This window comes from Schistocerca gregaria, chromosome 3 (assembly GCF_023897955.1).
Source record: "Schistocerca gregaria isolate iqSchGreg1 chromosome 3, iqSchGreg1.2, whole genome shotgun sequence".
In the NCBI taxonomy this organism is placed as follows: domain Eukaryota; kingdom Metazoa; phylum Arthropoda; class Insecta; order Orthoptera; family Acrididae; genus Schistocerca; species Schistocerca gregaria.
Genome location: NC_064922.1, coordinates 651,663,045 through 651,683,422, shown reverse-complemented (window position 1 = coordinate 651,683,422; position 20,378 = coordinate 651,663,045). Strand labels below are relative to the sequence as shown.

General features: G+C 39.5%; 1 protein-coding gene across 1 annotated transcript in view; it reads right to left on the bottom strand.

The window, feature by feature from the left end:
- The window catches only part of LOC126356103 (E3 ubiquitin-protein ligase LRSAM1-like), a 147,120-nt gene extending 126,749 nt beyond the window's left edge, over nt 1-20,371 (bottom strand). Inside the window, exons 1-2 of the mRNA XM_050006803.1 lie at nt 20,092-20,371; nt 19,826-20,015 (exon numbers count right to left, since the gene is read on the bottom strand). Coding sequence (XP_049862760.1) covers nt 19,826-20,015; nt 20,092-20,214 — 313 coding nt within the window. The 5' untranslated portion in view covers nt 20,215-20,371. The remainder of the gene's footprint in view (nt 1-19,825; nt 20,016-20,091) is intronic.
- Between the last annotated feature and the right edge of the window lie 7 nt (nt 20,372-20,378).

Below are 20,378 nucleotides of genomic sequence, written 5' to 3'. Positions count from 1 at the left end.
GTAGGATCATACGGTCTTGGCGTGCATCCGTGCGTCGCTGCGGTCCAGTCCCAGGTCGACGGGCACGTGCACCTTCCGCCGACCACTGGCGACAACGTCGATGTACTGTGGAGACCTCACGCCCCACGTGTTGAGCAATTCGGCGGTACGTCCTCCCGGCCTCCCGCATGCCCACTATACGCCCTCACTCAAAGTCCGTCAACTGCACATACGGTTCACGTCCATGCTGTCGCGGCATGCTACCAGTGTTAAAGACTGCTATGGAGCTCCGTATGCCACGGCAAACTGGCTGACACTGACGGCGGCGGTGCACAAATGCTGTGCAGCTAGCGCCATTCGACGGCCAACACCGCGGTTCGTGGTGTGTCCGCTGTGCCGTGCGTGTGATCGTTACTTGTACAGCCCTCTCGCAGTGTCCGGAGCAAGTATGGTGGGTCTGACACACCGGTGTCAATGTGTTCTTTTTTCCATTTCCAGGAGTGTACATAGTTTACAGACATGTGTACATTTATTTCTTTACATGAGTATTATCCAATAAGTCATTTATTTGTACCAGGAACAGAAGAGGTCCTAGTTTTGATCTTTGCGGAACTTCATGTTGAACCTCAAATGTGTTTGACATCTGACGTCCTGGACTCAACACCTGCTTTATTTTATTGAGGTACAATTTCAATAATTTTAGACTAATGCCACAAATTCTATAGAATTTCAGTTTGAAGAGCAAAACATGATGGGCAACACAGTCTAAGGCCTTACTCACATCACAGAAGGTTGTCCGTGTATGAGCATGCTCCTTGAATTCTCATAAAATGTCTAAGAGTTCTACAGCTTGTGTAGATGATGTTTCTTTCCTATAACCAAACTGTGATGTGCATAACATTGTTCAGTTCTAGGTACTCATACATTTGTTTATAGATGATGTTTTCAAACATTTTGGCTAGTACTGAGATTAGTGAAATTGGCCCGTAGTTCGCACGTTCAGACTTACTTCCCTTCTTACAGACTGGAGTCATCTTGGATAATTTGAGGGGATCGAGAAAAACATCCTCTGAAAGACACAAGTTTACAGAGGACTTTAAGAGAGCTACAATGCAATATGTTATTTCTTTCAGTGGGTTATTTTACACACTAAAAATATCTGTACTATATGAATTTTTCAAGTTTTTAACCATTTCAAGAACTTCCTCTTGGTTTACCTCCGTAAATGTGCTTATTGAATATCCGGCCTGGCCATGATTTAGGTTTGCGTTCTTAAGGTAATCCATATGTGTTTCATTATATTTTCTTATTAACTTCCTGATTTTCTCTGCACAGCTTATAAAGTATTGGGGGAATGTATCTGCTGGTATTAGAACTGTGTAATCTCAGATCTTGTACATAAAATCGCTAAGTGGGTCAAATGGTTATATTCAGTCAATTGTTGACCAGTCTGGGATGGCAATACAAAAACAGCAAAAGGAAAGCTGAAGTGGAATCACGATTCAGTTTCACAGAGACTGCTATACAGCACTGGCCCCTTACTTAGCCTGGATTTGTTGTGAATCTCTTGTCCAGCACAAAGTCCCAAGCAAATGGAAAAAAAGCTTAGGTGACTCCTGTAGACAAGAAAAGTAAAAGAACTGATCAGCATAATTACAGACCAATATTCGTAACATTGGTTTGCTATAAAATTCTTGAACACAATATGAGTTTGAATAATTTTCCTTGAGACAGAAAAGCTTCTGTCAACAAATCAGAATGGATTTAGAAAACATCACTAGAGTGAAACTCAGCTTGCCCTTTTCTCACAGGATATCCTACAAACCACAGATGGAGGGCAACAGGTAGATGCCATATTCCTACATTTCTGGAAGGCATTTGACACAGTGCCCCACTGCAGACTTGATGGCAGTTTAAACAGATGGTTTAGGCTCCCAGATATGTGAATAGTCCAAACACTTTTTCAGTAACAGAAAGCAGTACACGATCCTCGATACTGTGAGTTCATCAGAGACAAGAGTATAGTCACGAGTGCCCCAGGAAAGTGTGACAGAACTGCTTTCATCATCTGTATACATAAATAACCTGAAGGGCAGGGTGAACACCAATTTATGGCTGTTTGCTGATGATGCTGTGGTGTACAGGAAAGTGATGTGATGAATGGCAACCTGTGCTTGATGTAGAAAAATGTAAGTTAATGCAGCTGGAAAAAAAAACACCAGTACTATAACATTTGCTTATATCATTGGTACAGTGCAGATTGACAAAGTCACTTTGATCAAAATTTTTGATGTAATGTTGCAACGCAGTATGAAATGGAATGAGCACATCAGACTGATAGGAGGGATGGCAAATGTTCGACTTCATTGTACTGGGAGAATTTTGGGAAAGGTATAGGTCATCTATAAAGGAGCAGTGTATAGAATGCTAGTCCCACCCATTCTTGAGTCCGTCTGAATGGTCAGAATCGCCACCAGGACGGATTAAAGAGAGACATTGAAGCAATTCAGAGACATGCTCCTAGATTTGTTACCGGCAGGTTCAATCAGCACGAATATTGTGCAGATTTAAAGAACTGACATTTGAGGGTGATTGCAGAATGATTCTACTGCCACCATAGTACATTTCGGGTAAGGACCATGAAGGCAAGATGTTAAAAATTAGGGTTCATATGGAGGCTTTCAGACAGTTGCTCTTTCCCTCACTCTGTCTGCAAGTGGACCAGGACAGGAAATGTCTAGTAGTGGTAGAAGGTACCCTCCACCATGCACCATACAATAGTTTTCAAAGTGTGAATGTACAAGGGTGGTTAGAAAAGTTCTCGGAATGGAAAGAAAAAAAGTACTTACATCACTGAAACTATTTTATTTTTCAGTGTAGTCTCTTTGTAGATTACTGTACTTGGTCCAACAATGTTCCAGTGCCTTGATAGCATCTTGAAAATTAGTTTCCTACAGGCCTGAAAAATAGTTGTCAACTCTGGCTATCAATTCTTTGTTTCTTTCAACAAGAAAAATTTTCAGTTTTGGGAAGAGATGAAAGTCTGACAATGCCATGTCAACTGAATAAGGTGTGTGTGGCAACAATTTGTATCTTAGTTTGTGTAATTTTGCCATGCCGATGGCACATACGTGCTGGTGTGCATCAAGAGTCATGGCACCCATCTTACAGACAATTTTTTCCATTTATAATTCTTCAGTAAAAATGTGATGCACCCCTTCAGATGACATTTGGCACGCATGAGCAATTTCACGCACTTTCAATCGGCGATCCTCCACGACCATTTTGTGCACTTTTGCAATGATTTCTGGAGTAGTGACACATCTTGGCCAACCAATGCATGGATCATCATCTAAGCTCTCCCAACCAAATTTAAATTCATTTGTCTACTTGGCAACAGTTGAATATGGAGGAGCAGATATCCAACGGTGTATTCTGGATATTGGCATAAATGTCCTTTGCTTTCATACCTTTCTTTATGAAGTACTTAATCACTGCTCGAATCTTGATTTTTTCCATCTTCGCAAATCACTAAGCAGGAACAACAACAGAACCACGTCACCACCACAGTGCTCTTCCAAGGGCACTGATGTGGCACTTGTTTACAGGCAACAGGCCAATGAATATCACATGAGCAACTCATTGCACTAGCACTGACCTCTTGTGGTGATTCTGAGAACTTTTCAAACCACTCTCATAGATGTAATGACCTATAAGCAGCAGTAAATAACAGTGCAAATATAGTAATGACACAACTATTTTGATAAGGGCATGAAATTCTCAATGAAGATTACAACTGAAAATTAGCAAAGCAAGTATACCAATGGTTCATACCAAGTAGTGCATCACTAGGCCCCTCAAAAACAAATTTAACGCAGAATGAGACAACGAATAACAAGACATAAGCTTCTGATGTAGATAGGAACGGTCAGAAAGTAAATGAAACTTCGCATATAATATCTCTACGAATAAGAATGTATAATAAATTAAGATGGAATGAACATATTGATCATCCGTTCAAGAAACTAAGCTCAACATGCTTTACGCTAAGAGCTATTTTGCCCCACTTTGTCCTATTTTGCATATTTTCATTCTCTTGTATTATATGGTATACATTTATCATAAATTAAATATGTGAGGGCTGCCCAGAAAGTAGTGCATCACTTTTTTTTTTTTTCTCTCTCTGCCAATAACAATGCTATGAATGCAAAACGTTACATATGTATTATTTGAAGTCTCCTAAGTGAGCACGCCAAGTTTCTGTCACTTTCGACAGATAGCACAGATGCAGGACAGTTTCAAAATGGCATCTGTAGGTGAGAGATATTACAAGCAACGTGTTGTCATTGAATTTCTCACTATGGCGAAAAAAACTGTGAGGCATATTCACAAACGCTTGTGCAAAGTCTACGAAGCATCTACTATCGACAGAAATACAATTATTGTTTTTATAAACAATTTACATGGCTCGAAGAGTAAAAGATTTGGTGAAGGCCAAGGGAATTTTGTCTTCACCAAACCCAAAACCTGGCAAGACTCTTGTTTAAACAACTACTGATTTTGTTAGAAACTTTTATTATTCTGATGTGATAAGCAGAGCAATGCCTGGGAAAAAAAATTTGTGTTTGTGAGAGATAATGGAGAAAAACTGCAAGTACAAAAACGGATAATTTTAAGTAATTTGAAAGAAATTTACACGAACTTTAAAGACAACCATCCAGAGCTCGACATTGGATTTTCGAAGTTTGCAGACCTATGTCCCAAAAATTGTGTTTTAGCTGGAAGTAGTGGTACACGTAGTGTCTGTGTGTGTGTACTACCCATCAAAACTTCAAACTCATGCTGACTGGATGTAACATTCCTCAGATGACAAAGGATGAAGCTAATCCAATAAAAACTGCATTGCAAGAGTTGTATGTAATCCGTCATTTCCTGCTTGTCATTTTGGTGAATGTAAATTCTGCCCTGGCCCAGAAACATTTAAGACATATTTACAAGATTTGTTGAATACTAATGATATTGATAAAATAACTTATCAGCAATGGGTTTCCTTTGATCACACATCTCTAGAAACAATCATAAAATCGTCTGACAACTTTATTGTTTATATATATATATATATATAAATAAAACAGAAAGAAACTTCCACATGGGAAAAATATATTAAAAACAAAGATTCCAAGACTTACCAAGCGGGAAAGCGCCGGCAGACAGGCACATGAACAAAACACACAAACACACACACAGAATTACGAGCTTTCGCAACTGGCAGTTGCTTCATCAGGAAAGAGGGAAGGAGAGGGAAAAATGAAAGGATGTGGGTTTTAAGGGAGAGGGTAAGGAGTCATTCCAATCCCGGGAGCGGAAAGACTTCCCTTAGGGGAAAAAAAGGACAGGTGTACACTCGCACACACACACGCACACACACACACACACACACACACACACACACACACACACACACACACATATCCATCCGCACATACACAGACACAAGCAGACATATTTAAAGGCAAAGAGTTAAGGGCAGAGATGTCAGTCGAGGCGGAAGTACAGAGGCAAAGAAGTTGTTGAAAGACAGGTGAGGTATGAGCGGCGGCAACTTGAAATTAGCGGAGGTTGAGGCCTGGCGGATATCGAGAAGAGAGGATATACTGAAGGGCGAGTTCCCATCTCCGGAGTTCGGATAGGTTGGTGTTGGTGGGAAGTATCCAGATAACTCGGACGGTGTAACACTGTGCCAAGATGTGCTGGCCGTGCATCAAGGCATGTTTAGCCACAGGGTGATCCTCATTACCAACAAACACTGTCTGCCTGTGTCCATTCATGCGAATGGACAGTTTGTTGCTGGTCATTCCCACATAGAAAGCATCACAGTGCAGGCAGGTCAGTTGGTAAATCACGTGGGTGCTTTCACATGTGGCTCTCCCTTTGATCGTGTACACCTTCCGGGTTACAGGACTGGAGTAGGTGGTGGTGGGAGGGTGCATAGGACAGGTTTTACACCGGGGGCGGTTGCAAGGGTAGGAGCCAGAGGGTAGGGGAGGTGGTTTGGGGATTTCATAGGGATGAACCAAGAGGTTACGAAGGTTAGGTGGACGGCGGAAAGACACTCTTGGTGGAGTGGGGAGGATTTCATGAAGGATGGATCTCATTTCGGGGCAGGATTTTAGGAAGTCGTATCCCTGCTGGAGAGCCACATTCAAGGTCTGATCCAGTCCCGGGAAGTATTCTGTTACAAGTGGGGCACTTTTGGGGTTCTTCTGTGAGAGGTTCTGGGTTTGAGGGGATGAGGAAGTGGCTCTGGTTATCTGCTTCTGTACCAGGTTGGGAGAGTAGTTGCGGGATGCGAAAGCTGTTTTCAGGTTGTTGGTGTAATGGTCGAGGGATTCAGGACTGGAGCAGATTCGTTTGCCACGAAGGCCTAGGCTGTAGGGAAGGGACCGTTTGATATGGAATGGGTGGCAGCTGTCATAATGGAGGTACTGTTGCTTGTTGGTGGGTTTGATGTGGACGGATGTGTGCAGCTGGCCATTGGACAGATGGAGGTCAACATCTAGGAAAGTGGCATGGGATTTGGAGTAGGACCAGGTGAATCTGATGGAACCAAAGGAGTTGAGGTTGGAGAGGAAATTCTGGAGTTGTTCTTCACTGTGAGTCCAGATCATGAAGATGTCATCAATAAATCTGTACCAAACTTTGGGTTGGCAGGCTTGGGTAACCAAGAAGGCTTCCTCTAAGCGACCCATAAATAGGTTGGCATACGAGGGGGCCATCCTGGTACCCATGGCTGTTCCCTTTAATTGTTGGTATGTCTGGCCTTCAAAAGTGAAGAAGTTGTGGGTCAGGATGAAGCTGGCTAAGGTGACGAGGAAAGAGGTTTTAGGTAGGGTGGCAGGTGATCGGCGTGAAAGGAAGTGCTCCATTGCAGCGAGGCCCTGGACGTGCGGGATATTTGTGTATAGGGAAGTGGCATCAATGGTTACCAGGATGGTTTCTGGGGGTAACAGACTGGGTACGGATTCCAGGCGTTCGAGAAAGTGGTTGGTGTCTTTGATGAAGGATGGGAGACTGCATGTAATGGGTTGAAGGTGTTGATCTACGTAGGCAGAGATACGTTCTGTGGGAGCTTGGTAACCAGCTACAATGGGGCGGCCAGGATGTTTGGGTTTGTGAATTTTAGGAAGTAGGTAGAAGGTAGGAGTGCGAGGTGACGGTGGGGTGAGGAGTTTGATGGAGTCAGGTGAAAGGTTTTGTAGGGGGCCTAAGGTTCTGAGGATTCCTTGAAGCTCCGCCTGGACATCAGGAATGGGATTACTTCGGCAAACTTTGTATGTAGAGTTGTCTGAAAGCTGACGCAGTCCCTCAGCCACATACTCCCGACGATCAAGTACCACAGTCGTGGAACCCTTGTCAGCCGGAAGAATGATGATGGATCGGTCAGCTTTCAGATCACGGATAGCCTGGGATTCGGCTGTGGTGATGTTGGGAGTAGGATTAAGGTTTTTCAAGAAAGATTGAGAGGCAAGGCTGGAAGTGAGAAATTCCTGGAAGGTTTGGAGAGGGTGATTTTGAGGAAGAGGAGGTGGGTCCCGCTGTGATGGAGGACGGAACTGTTGCAGGCAGGGTTCAATTCGGATAGTGTCTTGGGGAGTTGGATCATTAGGAGTGGGATCAGGATTGTTTTTCTTTGTGGCAAAGTGATATTTCCAGCAGAGACTACGAGTGTAGGACAGTAAATCCTTGACAAGGGCAGTTTGGTTGAACCTGGGAGTGGGGCTGAAGGTGAGGCCTTTGGATAGGACAGAGGTTTCGGATTGGTAGAGGGGTTTGGAGGAAAGGTTAACTACTGAATTGGGGTGTTGTGGTTCCAGATTGTATTGACTAGAATTTTGAGGTGTTGGGGGGAGTGGAGCTGGAAGTGGGAGATTGAGTAGATGGGAGAGACTGGGTCTGTGTGCAATGAGAGGAGGTTGAGGTTTGTTGGAAAGGTTGTGGAGGGTGAGTGAGTTGCCTTTCCGGAGGTGGGAAACCAGGAGATTGGATAGTTTTTTGAGGTGGAGGGTGGCATGTTGTTCTAATTTGCGGTTGGCCTGTAGGAGGATGCTATGTACAGCCGGTGTGGATGTGGGAGAGGAAAGATTGAGGACTTTGATTTGGGATAGGAGTTGACGGGTGTGTTCATTGGCCGAGTCGATGTATAGGTGAAGGATTAGGCGGGTGAGGGCTATGGATTGTGCTGTTTGGAACTGGTATAAGGACTGATGGAAAGGAGATGGGAGATGGGAACTCGCCCTTCAGTATATCCTCTCTTCTCGATATCCGCCAGGCCTCAACCTCCGCTAATTTCAAGTTGCCGCCGCTCATACCTCACCTGTCTTTCAACAACTTCTTTGCCTCTGTACTTCCGCCTCGACTGACATCTCTGCCCTTAACTCTTTGCCTTTAAATATGTCTGCTTGTGTCTGTGTATGTGCGGATGGATATGTGTGTGTGTGTGTGTGTGTGTGTGTGTGTGTGTGTGTGTGTGTGTGCGCGAGTGTACACCTGTCCTTTTTTTCCCCTAAGGGAAGTCTTTTCGCTCCCGGGATTGGAATGACTCCTTACCCTCTCCCTTAAAACCCACATCCTTTCATTTTTCCCTCTCCTTCCCTCTTTCCTGATGAAGCAACTGCCAGTTGCGAAAGCTCGTAATTCTGTGTGTGTGTTTGTGTGTTTTGTTCATGTGCCTGTCTGCCGGCGCTTTCCCGCTTGGTAAGTCTTGGAATCTTTGTTTTTAATATATATATATATATATTACAATCGCTTACACGACATTCATTTGTTGCTAGTCAACAATCAATCTTCCAAAAGGAGACTCAAAAATGAACTTAAAGAAGGCAAGGTCTTAGCGATCTATGACTTTTCTGAGAATTACTCCTTTGTCATCCAGGACAAAGTTCAAGGCTATCACTGGACAAACATGCATACGATTCATCCCATTGTTGCTTATTACAAGGATGGGAACAAACTCGAGCACACAAGCCTTGTAATCATTATCAGAATGCCTAACACATGACACCGTTGCTGTGCATTTGTTCCAGTCGTACTTCCTGACTGTTAAATTCGGTAGAAAACCAAGAAAAATATATTATTTCTCTGAATGAGCAGCAGCTCATCATAAAAATAGGATGAACTTTATCAACCTGTGCCATCATGAAGAAGATTTCCAAACTGAAGCTGAATGGCATTTTTCAGCCACCTCGCATGGAAAGGGAGCTAGTAATGGTGTTAGTGAAACAGTTAAACGACTGCAGCTCGAGCAAGTTTGCAACGGCCATACAGTGATCAAATAATGACAAGAAAACAACTTTATATGTTTGCCAAGTATAACATAAAAGGAATGAACTTCAAGTATGCTACTAAAGAAGACCACAAAAATGAAAAAATGAAACTTATGGAGAGATTTGAGAAATGCTGCAAAATTGTAGGGACACAAAAACTTCACACTTTTATTCCTGTTAGCAAGGACAAGATAATAACAAAAGTGTATTCAAACTCTGATGATAGTAAAGTTGAATTGGTGACAGTTTCTGACAGTGATACAATACCATTCAAAGACATAAAAGGATATGTTGCTTGTGATTATGATGGACACTGGTGGTTAACTTGTGTACTTGAAAAAAATCAGGAGAAGGATGAAATCACACTTAGTTTCTTACATCCACATGGACCGTCACCATCTTTTACATTTCGAAGTCATCCAGACATTCTTTCCATAAGCACTAGGGAAGTAGTGGCAATTGTGAACCCTAGAACTGCTACAGGGCGAACATATATGTTATTCAGTGCATAAATGTTGATGTGCAACAGACTGATTAGTTTGAAGCATGAAGAAGTGCACTGATAGGATGCCTATTTGTAAATAATAGTAATTACTAACTGAATTTAGGTCTGATCTCTGGTATTCATCTTTCGGTGTTCATTTTTAAATTTTTTTTTTTAGTTTTCATTTTATTTTTATTAATTACATATGCATAATACATATGTTCTTTTGTCAATTATAAGTTATTTTTAATTTAAACATTTTACAACAACATATAGCTGATGAGAAGTAGGCATAATATCTAAAATAAATTAGTTTTTAAGAATTTTTAAAGCATCACCCTTAACGTAAAATTGCTTTTGAAAGTGATCCCATGCTCATCCCAAGTTGAAACTTTCAGAATATGTAAAAGTAAAGTGTACCTATTGAATTTTAAAAATACAGTTTTTTAAAATTCGATAAATTCAACAATGTTGTTTTTATAAACAATGTGTATATCTGTATTAAACTAATGATGTATGGTATCATATAAAAGCTCTTTAAAAGAGTTTTCCAATGAATTAAAATTTATTGTTCTAGCTTAATTAGAACATGAGTTATAAAGAAAACAACATTGTTTCGCGAGTCAAAAATTTGTCATTTTTTAGTTGTTTAAGCTTCCAACGATTCCCTTTAACACTTTTTGTTTGTAAAAAAGTGAAACCTTCACAAAGCTCCCTTCTTTCCCCTTAATTATAAGAAACACAGTCTGGCTCTAGCATTCATGCTCTTACTTAGAAATGATAGAGTCTGTGAAAATCGCAAATCTGGAGGACTGGCTACACGGGCCCTCTTGTTTAATTGGGTGTTGATACCTATGAGCAGCATACCCTTTCTGCTGAGAGGAGGAAGAGAAGATTTCGAAGGATTCACTTCGACCTCACGAGCAGCTACAGAATCAAAAGTCCATCTTGTCAGAGCCCCACATGTTTAGATAAGGCCGGTATTACACTATCAAATTTCTTTGTCAAAGATGTGATCAAATATATTTAACAAAAATCTTTGACATAGCGCTAGAAGGGGTATTACACTGTCATCAAATTTTTCGGCAAACTTCAAGATGGCTGACAACAACTTGTTATTAACCACAGCAGTTGCACGTACCACAACTGCATTGTGTGCACATGCGGAAAGGAAGTTGGGGGAAAAAAGGAACCATACATACGATGTTGACAGTCTTAAATTCCTGGGATTACAACTTGATAATAAATTCAGTTGGGAGGAGCACACCACAGAACTGCAGAAACGGCTTAACAAACCTGTATTTGCAATTCGAGTGTTACCAGACATAGGTAACATAAAAATGAAAAAGCTTGCATACTTTGCCTACTTTCATTCCATAATGTCATATGGGATAATATTCTGGGGTAAATCTTCAAGTCAATGGAACAAAAAACTAATCTAATCTGTATGAAGCCGTGGGTTTTACGACGACACGACAAAAGCATTCAACAAAACTTGTTACGTGAGCTTACAGTGGAAGACATCAAGTCGTACATCAATTACTTTAGAATGGATGAGCATGCATTTCTGTATGTGCTCAGTGAAGTGTAGCCTCATATCAAAAAGCACAATATTCACTTAACAACTGCTACATCTTCAGAAGACAGGCTCACTGTAACACTCCAATTCCTTGCTACGGGAGAGGGTTATGTTATGTTAGGTTAGGTCAGGTCAGGTCAGGCCTCCAAACTTCTTAATCTACTTTTGTATTCAGGGTGCCTTACGTTGTAAAGCACCTCATCAGCTTCATACATCTCTATTAACTTTGTAGTTGTTGGCACACACCAATTGTATTTACCGTAATGTTTATAAGAACACTACAGACGACAGAACGCTGCAGCAATGCTAGTGCTCCATGTGGTAACATGTCACATTGCAGTGAACAGAAGACAAGCGATTTCTTTGATCAAATCTACAGTGAGGCCCTAGATTTGATCAAATGTTGGATGACATTTGACAAAGTCCCTATTACACCATTAAATATCTTTGACAAAGATATTGGACAAAGAAATTTGATAGTATAATACCGGCCTAAGCCTTATATAACTGAGGTGCGGCAGGTCCCCAGAGGTTGCATACTACAACTGTTCCACCTCAACAGTCATGCATCTCATCAGTGCACAGCACATCTTGAGATTGAGAGGTTTTTTTTATGGAGGTTTTTATGATCCTCGCGATCTGGGTGGTCGCGCCAAGATCCCTGTGACACACAATGTTCCACTACTGCACCATACAGTGGTCGTTGAAACATGCCCAGAGTTTATGGCGAAGGAAACTCGGTGTCGCCAAGCCCACATTCAGCAAATGAATGCTGTGCCCCTGATGGGCCGACTAGGGAAACGAATGAAAGAGGACGTCACCTGGTAGAGTTTTGCACAGAGTATAATTTAATCCTTACTAACACTTGGTTCAAGTCTCACAAAAGAAGACTGTTTATGTGAAAGACACCTGGACACCTTGAAAGGTTTCAGACTGTTATATAATGGTACGGCAGAGATTTAGAAATAAGCTTTTAAATTGTAAAGCATTTATAGGGTCACATGTGGACTTTGAACACAATTTATTGGTCACACACTGTACATAAAAAACTGAAGAAATGAGAAAAAGGTAAGAAATTAAGGAGATAGGACATTAATAAGTTGAAACACCAGAAATTGCCGAGAGTTTTAGTGGGAGCATTAGGCAACGGTTGACTAGAATAGGACAAAGGAATGCATTACAAGATGAGAATAGATTGCTGGAACATATGAAATTATGAAGGCATAAGAGGATAAACAGGAAAAAAGGTGAGATCTCGTAGAAGTCCTTGGATAACATATGAGATATTGATATCAACCGATGAAAGGAGAAAATATAAAAATGCAGAAAATGAAGGAGGCAAAAATGAAAACAAATGTTTAAAAAATCAGATTGACACGAAGTGCAAAACCACTAAACAGGAGTGGCTAGAGAACAATTGTCAGGACGTAGAACCATTTTATTTTATTTTATTTACACATCAAGTTCCAAAGGACCAAATTGGTGAGCAAATCTCCAAGGCCGTGGAACATGTCAGTACATGAAATTACAACATAAAAGTAATAACAGATAAAAATAAAATGTTTACGAATCCGAAAAAAGTCAAACCATAAGTCTGAGTAAACACAATCAACAATACAACAAGAATCAGCTTAATTTTTTAAGGAAGTCCTTGACAGAATAGGAGTGGCTCATAAGCAAACTCTTCAGTTTTATTTGAAAGTGCGTGAATTACAGCTAAGATTTTTTACTTTGAGTGGTAGGTTATTGAAAATGGATGCAGCAGTATACTGAACGCCTTTCTGCACAAGAGTTAAGAAAGTCCGATCCAAATGCATGTTTGATTTCTGCCAAGTATTAACTGAGTGAAAGCTGCTTATTCTTGGGAATAAGTTAATATTGTTAACAAAAATGACAGTAATATAGAGGCCAATGTCAAAATACCCAGAATCATGAACAGGGGTCGACAAGAGGTTACTGAACTTACATCACCTATTGCCAGAATCACCCATTTCTGAGCCAAAAATATCCTATTCGAATGGGAAGAGTTACCTCAAAAGTAGACTAACTTTCATATCGAACAAACACTCAATTCAGATACCGTTCAAATAGTAAAAATGGCGGTATTAAGTTTTGAACAAGATCCTGAATGTGGGCTTCCCACGACAGTTTACTATCTATCTGAACACCTTGAAATTTTAACTGTTTGTTTTCACCAATCGTATGCCCATTCTGCAAAATTAAAACGTCGGGTTTTGTTGAATCATGTGTTAGAAACTGTAAAAACTGAGTCTTCCTGTGATTTAGCATCAGTTTATTTTCTACAAGCCATGAACTAATGTCATAAACTGCCCTATTTGAAAGCAAGCCAATGTTGCACACCACATCCTTTACTACCAAGCTAGTGTCATCAGCATACAGAAATATTTTAGAGTTAACTGTAATACTAGAGGGCGTATCATTTATATAAATGAAGAACAGGAGTGGCCCCAACACTGATCACTGGGACAGCCCCCACTTTACTGTACCCCACTCAGACCCCACATCAAAGCCATTCTCAACACTGTGAATAATGACCTTTTGCTGTCTATTGCTAAAGTAAGAGGTGAACCAATTGTGAGCTGCTCCCCGTATTCCATAATGGTCCAACTTTTGGAGCAATATTTTGTGATCAACACAATCAAATGCCTCAGTTAAATCAAAATATATGCCCAGCATTCAAAACTTTTTGTTTAATCCATACAGTAGCTGACAGGGAAAAGAGAATATAGCATTTTCAGTTGTTAAACGACTTCTAAAGCCGAACTCTACATTTGACAGCAAATCATGTGATATAAAATGATCAATTATCCTTACATACACAAGGGCGATGTACTTGAGGACAATATTATGGAAATAGTAGAGGATGTAGATGAAGACGAAATGGGAGATACGATACTGCGTGAAGAGTTTGACAGAGCACTGAAAGACCTGAGTCGAAACAAGGCCCCCGGAGTAGACAACATTCCATTAGAACTACTGACGGCCTTGGGAGAGCCAGTCATGACAAAACTCTACCAGCTGGTGAGCAAGATGTATGAGACAGGCGAAATACCCTCAGACTTCAAGAAGAATATAATAATTCCAATCCCAAAGAAAGCAGGTGCTGACAGATGTGAAAATTACCGAACTATCAGTTTAATAAGCCACGGCTGCAAAATACTAACGCGAATTCTTTACAGACGAATGGAAAAACTGGTAGATGCAGACCTCGGGGAGGATCAGTTTGGATTCCGTCAAAATGTTGGAACACGTGAGGCAATACTGACCTTACGACTTATCTGAGAAGAAAGATTAAGAAAAGGCAAACCTACGTTTCTAGCATTTGTAGACTTAGAGAAAGCTTTTGACAATGTTCACTGGAATACTCTTTTTCAAATTCTAAAGGTGGCAGGGGTAAAATACAGGGAGCGAAAGGCTATTTACAATTTGTACAGAAACCAGATGGCAGTAATAAGAGTCGAGGGGCATGAAAGGGAAGCAGTGGTTGGGAAAGGAGTGAGACAGGGTTGTAGCCTCTCCCCGATGTTATTCAATCTGTATATTGAGCAAGCAGTAAAGGAAACAAAAGAAAAATTTGGAGTAGGTATTAAAATTCATGGAGACGAAGTAAAAACTTTGAGGTTCGCCGATGACATTGTAATTCTGTCAGAGACGGCAAAGGACTTGGAAGAGCAGTTGAACGGACTGGACAGTGTCTTGAAAGGAGGATATAAGATGAACATTAACAAAAGCAAAACGAGGATAATGGAATGTAGTCAAATTAAATCGGGTGATGCTGAGGGAATTAGATTAGGAAATGAGACACTTAAAGTAGTAAAGGAGTTTTGCTATTTAGGAAGTAAAATAACTGATGATGGTCGAAGTAGAGAGGATATAAAATGTAGACTGGCAATGGCAAGGAAAGCGTTTCTGAAGAAGAGAAATTTGTTAACATCGAATATAGATTTATGTATCAGGAAGTCGTTTCTGAAAGTATTTGTTTGGAGTGTAGCCATGTATGGAAGTGAAACATGGACGATAACTAGTTTGGACAAGAAGAGAATAGAAGCTTTCGAAATGTGGTGCTACAGAAGAATACTGAAGATAAGGTGGATAGATCACGTAACTAATGAGGAGGTATTGAATAGGATTGGGGAGAAGAGAAGTTTGTGGCACAACTTGACTAGAAGAAGGGATCGGTTGGTAGGACATGTTTTGAGGCATCAAGGGATCACAAATTTAGCATTGGAGGGCAGCGTGGAGGGTAAAAATCGTAGAGGGAGACCGAGAGATGAGTACACTAAGCAGATTCAGAAGGATGTAGGTTGCAGTAGGTACTGGGAGATGAAGCAGCTTGCACAGGATAGAGTAGCATGGTGAGCTGCATCAAACCAGTCTCAGGACTGAAGACAATAACAACAATAACAACACAGCCTTTTCAATAACTTTCGCAAACATTGAGGGCATAGAAATACGTCTAAAATTGTCTACATTATCCCTTTCTCAATTTTCATAAAGCGGCTTTACTACTACTTTAATCTTTTAGGAAACAGACCATTCATAAAGGAAAAATTACAAGTATGGCTAAATACAGGGCTAAGACTTGCAGCACAGTACTTTAATATTCTTCTAGGCACTCCATCATATCCATGACAGTCCTTAACCTTCAGCTATTTAATTATGGACTCAATTTCCCCCTTGTCTGTATCACAGAGGAGGATTTCAGACATCAATCTCGGAAAGGCATTTGCCAAGAGAGTTACATGATTCCCTGTAAAAACTAAATGTTTATTTAATTCCACCAGCAATGCTCGGAAAATGATTCATTAAATACTGTACAGTATTTAACCACACACTATTTGCCTTGCTAATATCATTTTAAGCATGTTTTTAACGGGCTACTGTAGCTCAATTGTGTCTACTTCTAAAATTTTGATATAATTCCCACTTTGTTTTACTTGACTCAATATTATAGGAAGGAAAGTGGAAGAAGATGAAAATGAGACAGGAGGTATGATATGGCAACAATAATTTGACAGCTCTTAAATATAAAAAAAAAGGCACTGGGAGTACACAATATTCCATTACAGCTACTGGTAGCCTTGGGAAAGCCAGCCATCACAAAACTCTTCCATCTGGTATGCAAGATTTACGAGACAGGTGAAAGATCCTCCGACTTCCAGAAGAATGTAGTAATTGAAATTCCAAAGAAATCAGTTGCTGAGAGATGTGAAAATTACCAAACTACCTGTTTAATAAGTCATGGCTGCAAAATATTAACACAAATTCTTTCCAAAAGAATGGAAAAAACTGGTAGACTCTAACCATGGAAAAGATCAGTTTGAATTCTGGAGAAATGTATACACATGAGGCAATGCTGACCCTATGACTTATCTAAGAAGATAGTTTAAGGAATGGCAAACTTATGTTTACAGCATTTTTAGACTTTGGAAAGTTTTTGACAATACTGGATGGAACATTCACTTTGAAATGTTGAAGTTAGCAGGGGTAAAACACACAGAGAAAAAGGCTATTTACAATTTACAAAGAAACAAGATGGCAGTAATAAGAGCCAAGGGACATGAAAGGGAAGCAGTGGTTGAGACGGGAATGAGACAGGGTTGTAGCCTATCCCTGATGTTATTCAACCTGTGCATTGAGCGAGCAGTAAAGGAAACCAAAGAAAAATTGGAGTAGAAATTAAAGTTCAGGGGAAAGAAACAAAAACTGTGAGATTGCCAATGACACTGTAATTTTGTCGGAGGCAGCAAAGGACTTGGAAGAGCAGATGAACGGAATGAACATAGCCTTGAAAGGAGGATATAAGACGAACTTCAACAGAAGCAAAACAAGGATAATCGAATACAGTCAAATTAAATCAGATGATGCTAAGGGAAATAGATTAGAAAATGAGACACTTAAAGTAGTAGACAAATGTTGCTATTTGGGCAGCAAGATAACTGACGATGGCTGACGTAGAGTGGATATAAAATGTAGATTGGCAATAGCAAGAAAAGCATTTCTGAAGAAGAGAAATGTGATAATAATGAATATAGGTGCAAATGCTAGGAAGTCTTTTCTGAAAGCATTTGTCTGGAATGTAGCCATGTATGGAAGTGAAACTTTAACAGTTTACATAAAAAGACAATAGAAGCTTTTCAAATGTTGTCCTACAGAAGAATGTTGAAGATTAGGTGGATAGATCACGTAACTAATAAGGTAGTGCTGAACAGAATTGAGGAGACATGAAATCTGTTGCACAATTTGACCAAAAGAAGAGATCAGTTGGTAGGACACATTCTATGACATCAAGGGATCACCAATTTATTGGGAAGTGGGAGGAGGTAGAAATGGTTGAGGAAGATCAAGAGGAGAATACAGTAAGCAGATTCAGAAGGATGTATGTTGTAATTGTTATTCAGAGATGAAGAGGCTCACACAGAATAGAGTAGCATGGAGAGCCGCATCAAACCAGTCTTCAGACTGAAGTCCACAGCAACAATAGATCATAGATATAAAATTCTGGGGAAATATTACAGAAATGGAAAAAGTTTTTAAATTACAAAAATCAGCTGTGAGGTTGATCTGTGGTGTTGCAAATTGGACGTTATGTAGGCATGTATTCAAGGCCTATGAGATAGTCACACTCAAAAGTAAGTACAATTCCTCACTGATATCTATAATCAGCAAACAATTGTGACAAGACAGAAGCAAAGCCTTCACAAAGATTCAGTAACTCTCAACAGAGCACAAAAAGGAGTTATCCAATCTAGAATAAGAATTTCCAATAGGGTCCAACTGAATATAAAAAAGGACACCGACAAGCCTCACCTATTCAAGAAGAAATTGTAACAGTACCTCATAAATCATACTGTATATAAATGAAATGAATTTCTAGAGCTCCAAGTTTTGAGTAAGATCTATTATATCCAAATTTTATTTAGCATCCATGTATCTCATCATAATAAAATGATACAGGTTGTGTCATAGATGACCTTACACAGATAAGAGGGCAAGAAAGAATTACAATTGTATGTTGGCTAATTATAACATATTCTCATGCATAACAAGAAACCATACAATAACAGTCGTGATATACAAAATAATGAATTCCATTTATTCTGTAATGAGCACTCGAGGTAACTACGATGAAGGAAATAAGCTGCTCTATTCTGCTTGAAATAAGCTGCTCTATTCTGCTTGAAATAAGCTGCTCTATTCTGCATGCTGATGTTTCAAGAATTCCTTGACATTATAAACACTCTTGCTAATTAGCAGGTGTGTTCTTTTCTGAAGGTATGGAATTTTTATATTCTTTTAATTTCCTTTGGTAGTACACTAAATAGAATTTTACGTTGATACATAATATTTTTTAATACTTTACTTTTGTGTGAGAACCTCTAGGAAAATTGTCTGTTTTCTCATTTTGTAATTGTGGACTTGGCTGTTTGGCCGAAAATGTTCCTCATGTGCCTTCAGAAACCAAATACTTTCAAAAAATATACATACATGGTAGGGTCATGATTTTTTAGTTCCATGAAAATGATGTAATTTATATGCTAATGGTGTAATTTTGTGTCTTGTACGTATACCATCTGCAGTAGGCTATTTTGTTTTTCTTGAAGTACTGCATGTAATATTGTATTCCTACTAATAAAGTCTACAGAACAATATTGTTTGGTTTTCTTCTTTTTTTGTCTATGTAATATTGTATTTTTGACTTGTCCTCCTTCATTACAACACGACTTTTGACAGAATGTAATTTAGTGGAACAAAATAAAACTCAAATTATCAATCAACTACTTACATAATGTCTGTGGCCAAAAGTCTTAATAATAGTGATATAAACTTAGATAGACATAAGAAAAACAAGAACAGCACATTGGTAACAATGATTGGAATTTTTCACACCATTCTCTTTTTTCCAAATGAAAGAGTAGGCAGCGAAATATTTTCAGCTATGTAAAGTGCCAGACAACAATTGTTTCAAGAGTGTTGCCAAATCGCTTATTGTTTATAAAAGCAAAACGCATCTGGAGTGATTCTTTTTAATTACACTGCAGTCAACTGAAGTTAGATAACGTATAATAACTGATGTTAACAACTGCTGCAGAAGATGGCCACACAACTATAATTAGCTTCCAATGGGAAAACAATCTTGAGGAGGATGTGGAGTAAAATTTTTATTGATGTCAACAAAAAGTAAGCATTACTATGGTGTATACACAAGTACTGGCCCTATGGAATATGAAAGCAACAGGACACTCAAATAAAGGATAATAAGTTTTTGGGACCTATTTTGTTGTCATTTATTTTTTCGTGAGATGTAACATCAGACACAAAATTACCAGTGTGACTGCACTGTCTTCAACAAACTTAGGCTATTATTGAAACTTTGAATAAAACATTGCAACATAAGACTAGATTAGCTTCTTTGTCAGCTTTGGTATTGTAACCTACCTAACTCTAAAGGTAGTTTTCTGATCATGTTTCCTTGTAAAAGAATAACTTCCAGAAACGGATGATTTCCAATAGTTCTTGGTAGTTCTGTCAATTGGTTATTTCTAACGTCGAGCCACTTTAAAGAGTTTAGACGTTGAAACAAACAGTCCGGTAAAATTTTCAATGCGTTGTTGTTTAAATACAGAAACTGCAGGAAGCAGAACATTTGTTATTTCATGGTAACAGTAAACAAAAGCGGAACAATATAAGATCATGCCCATTACCTTCAGAAATTTAAAATGATTCAAAACACAATCTGGAACTTCCTCCAGGCTACTGTTACTAAAATCTGCGTGACTTGTATTGTGATCCCTGTCACACTTCTGCGCTGAAATGATATTCTGCATATCGGTGTACTGATTATTAATATTAACTACTTGTGTATTAAAATGCAACCTTCACATGAGAAACCTTGTCTTACAGTACACAGTGCCTCTCCATTCACAACAAAGAAGATGTTTATAGTTCGGAGTCATGACGACAATTAAAAATTCCGCCAGAGTTAAATAAC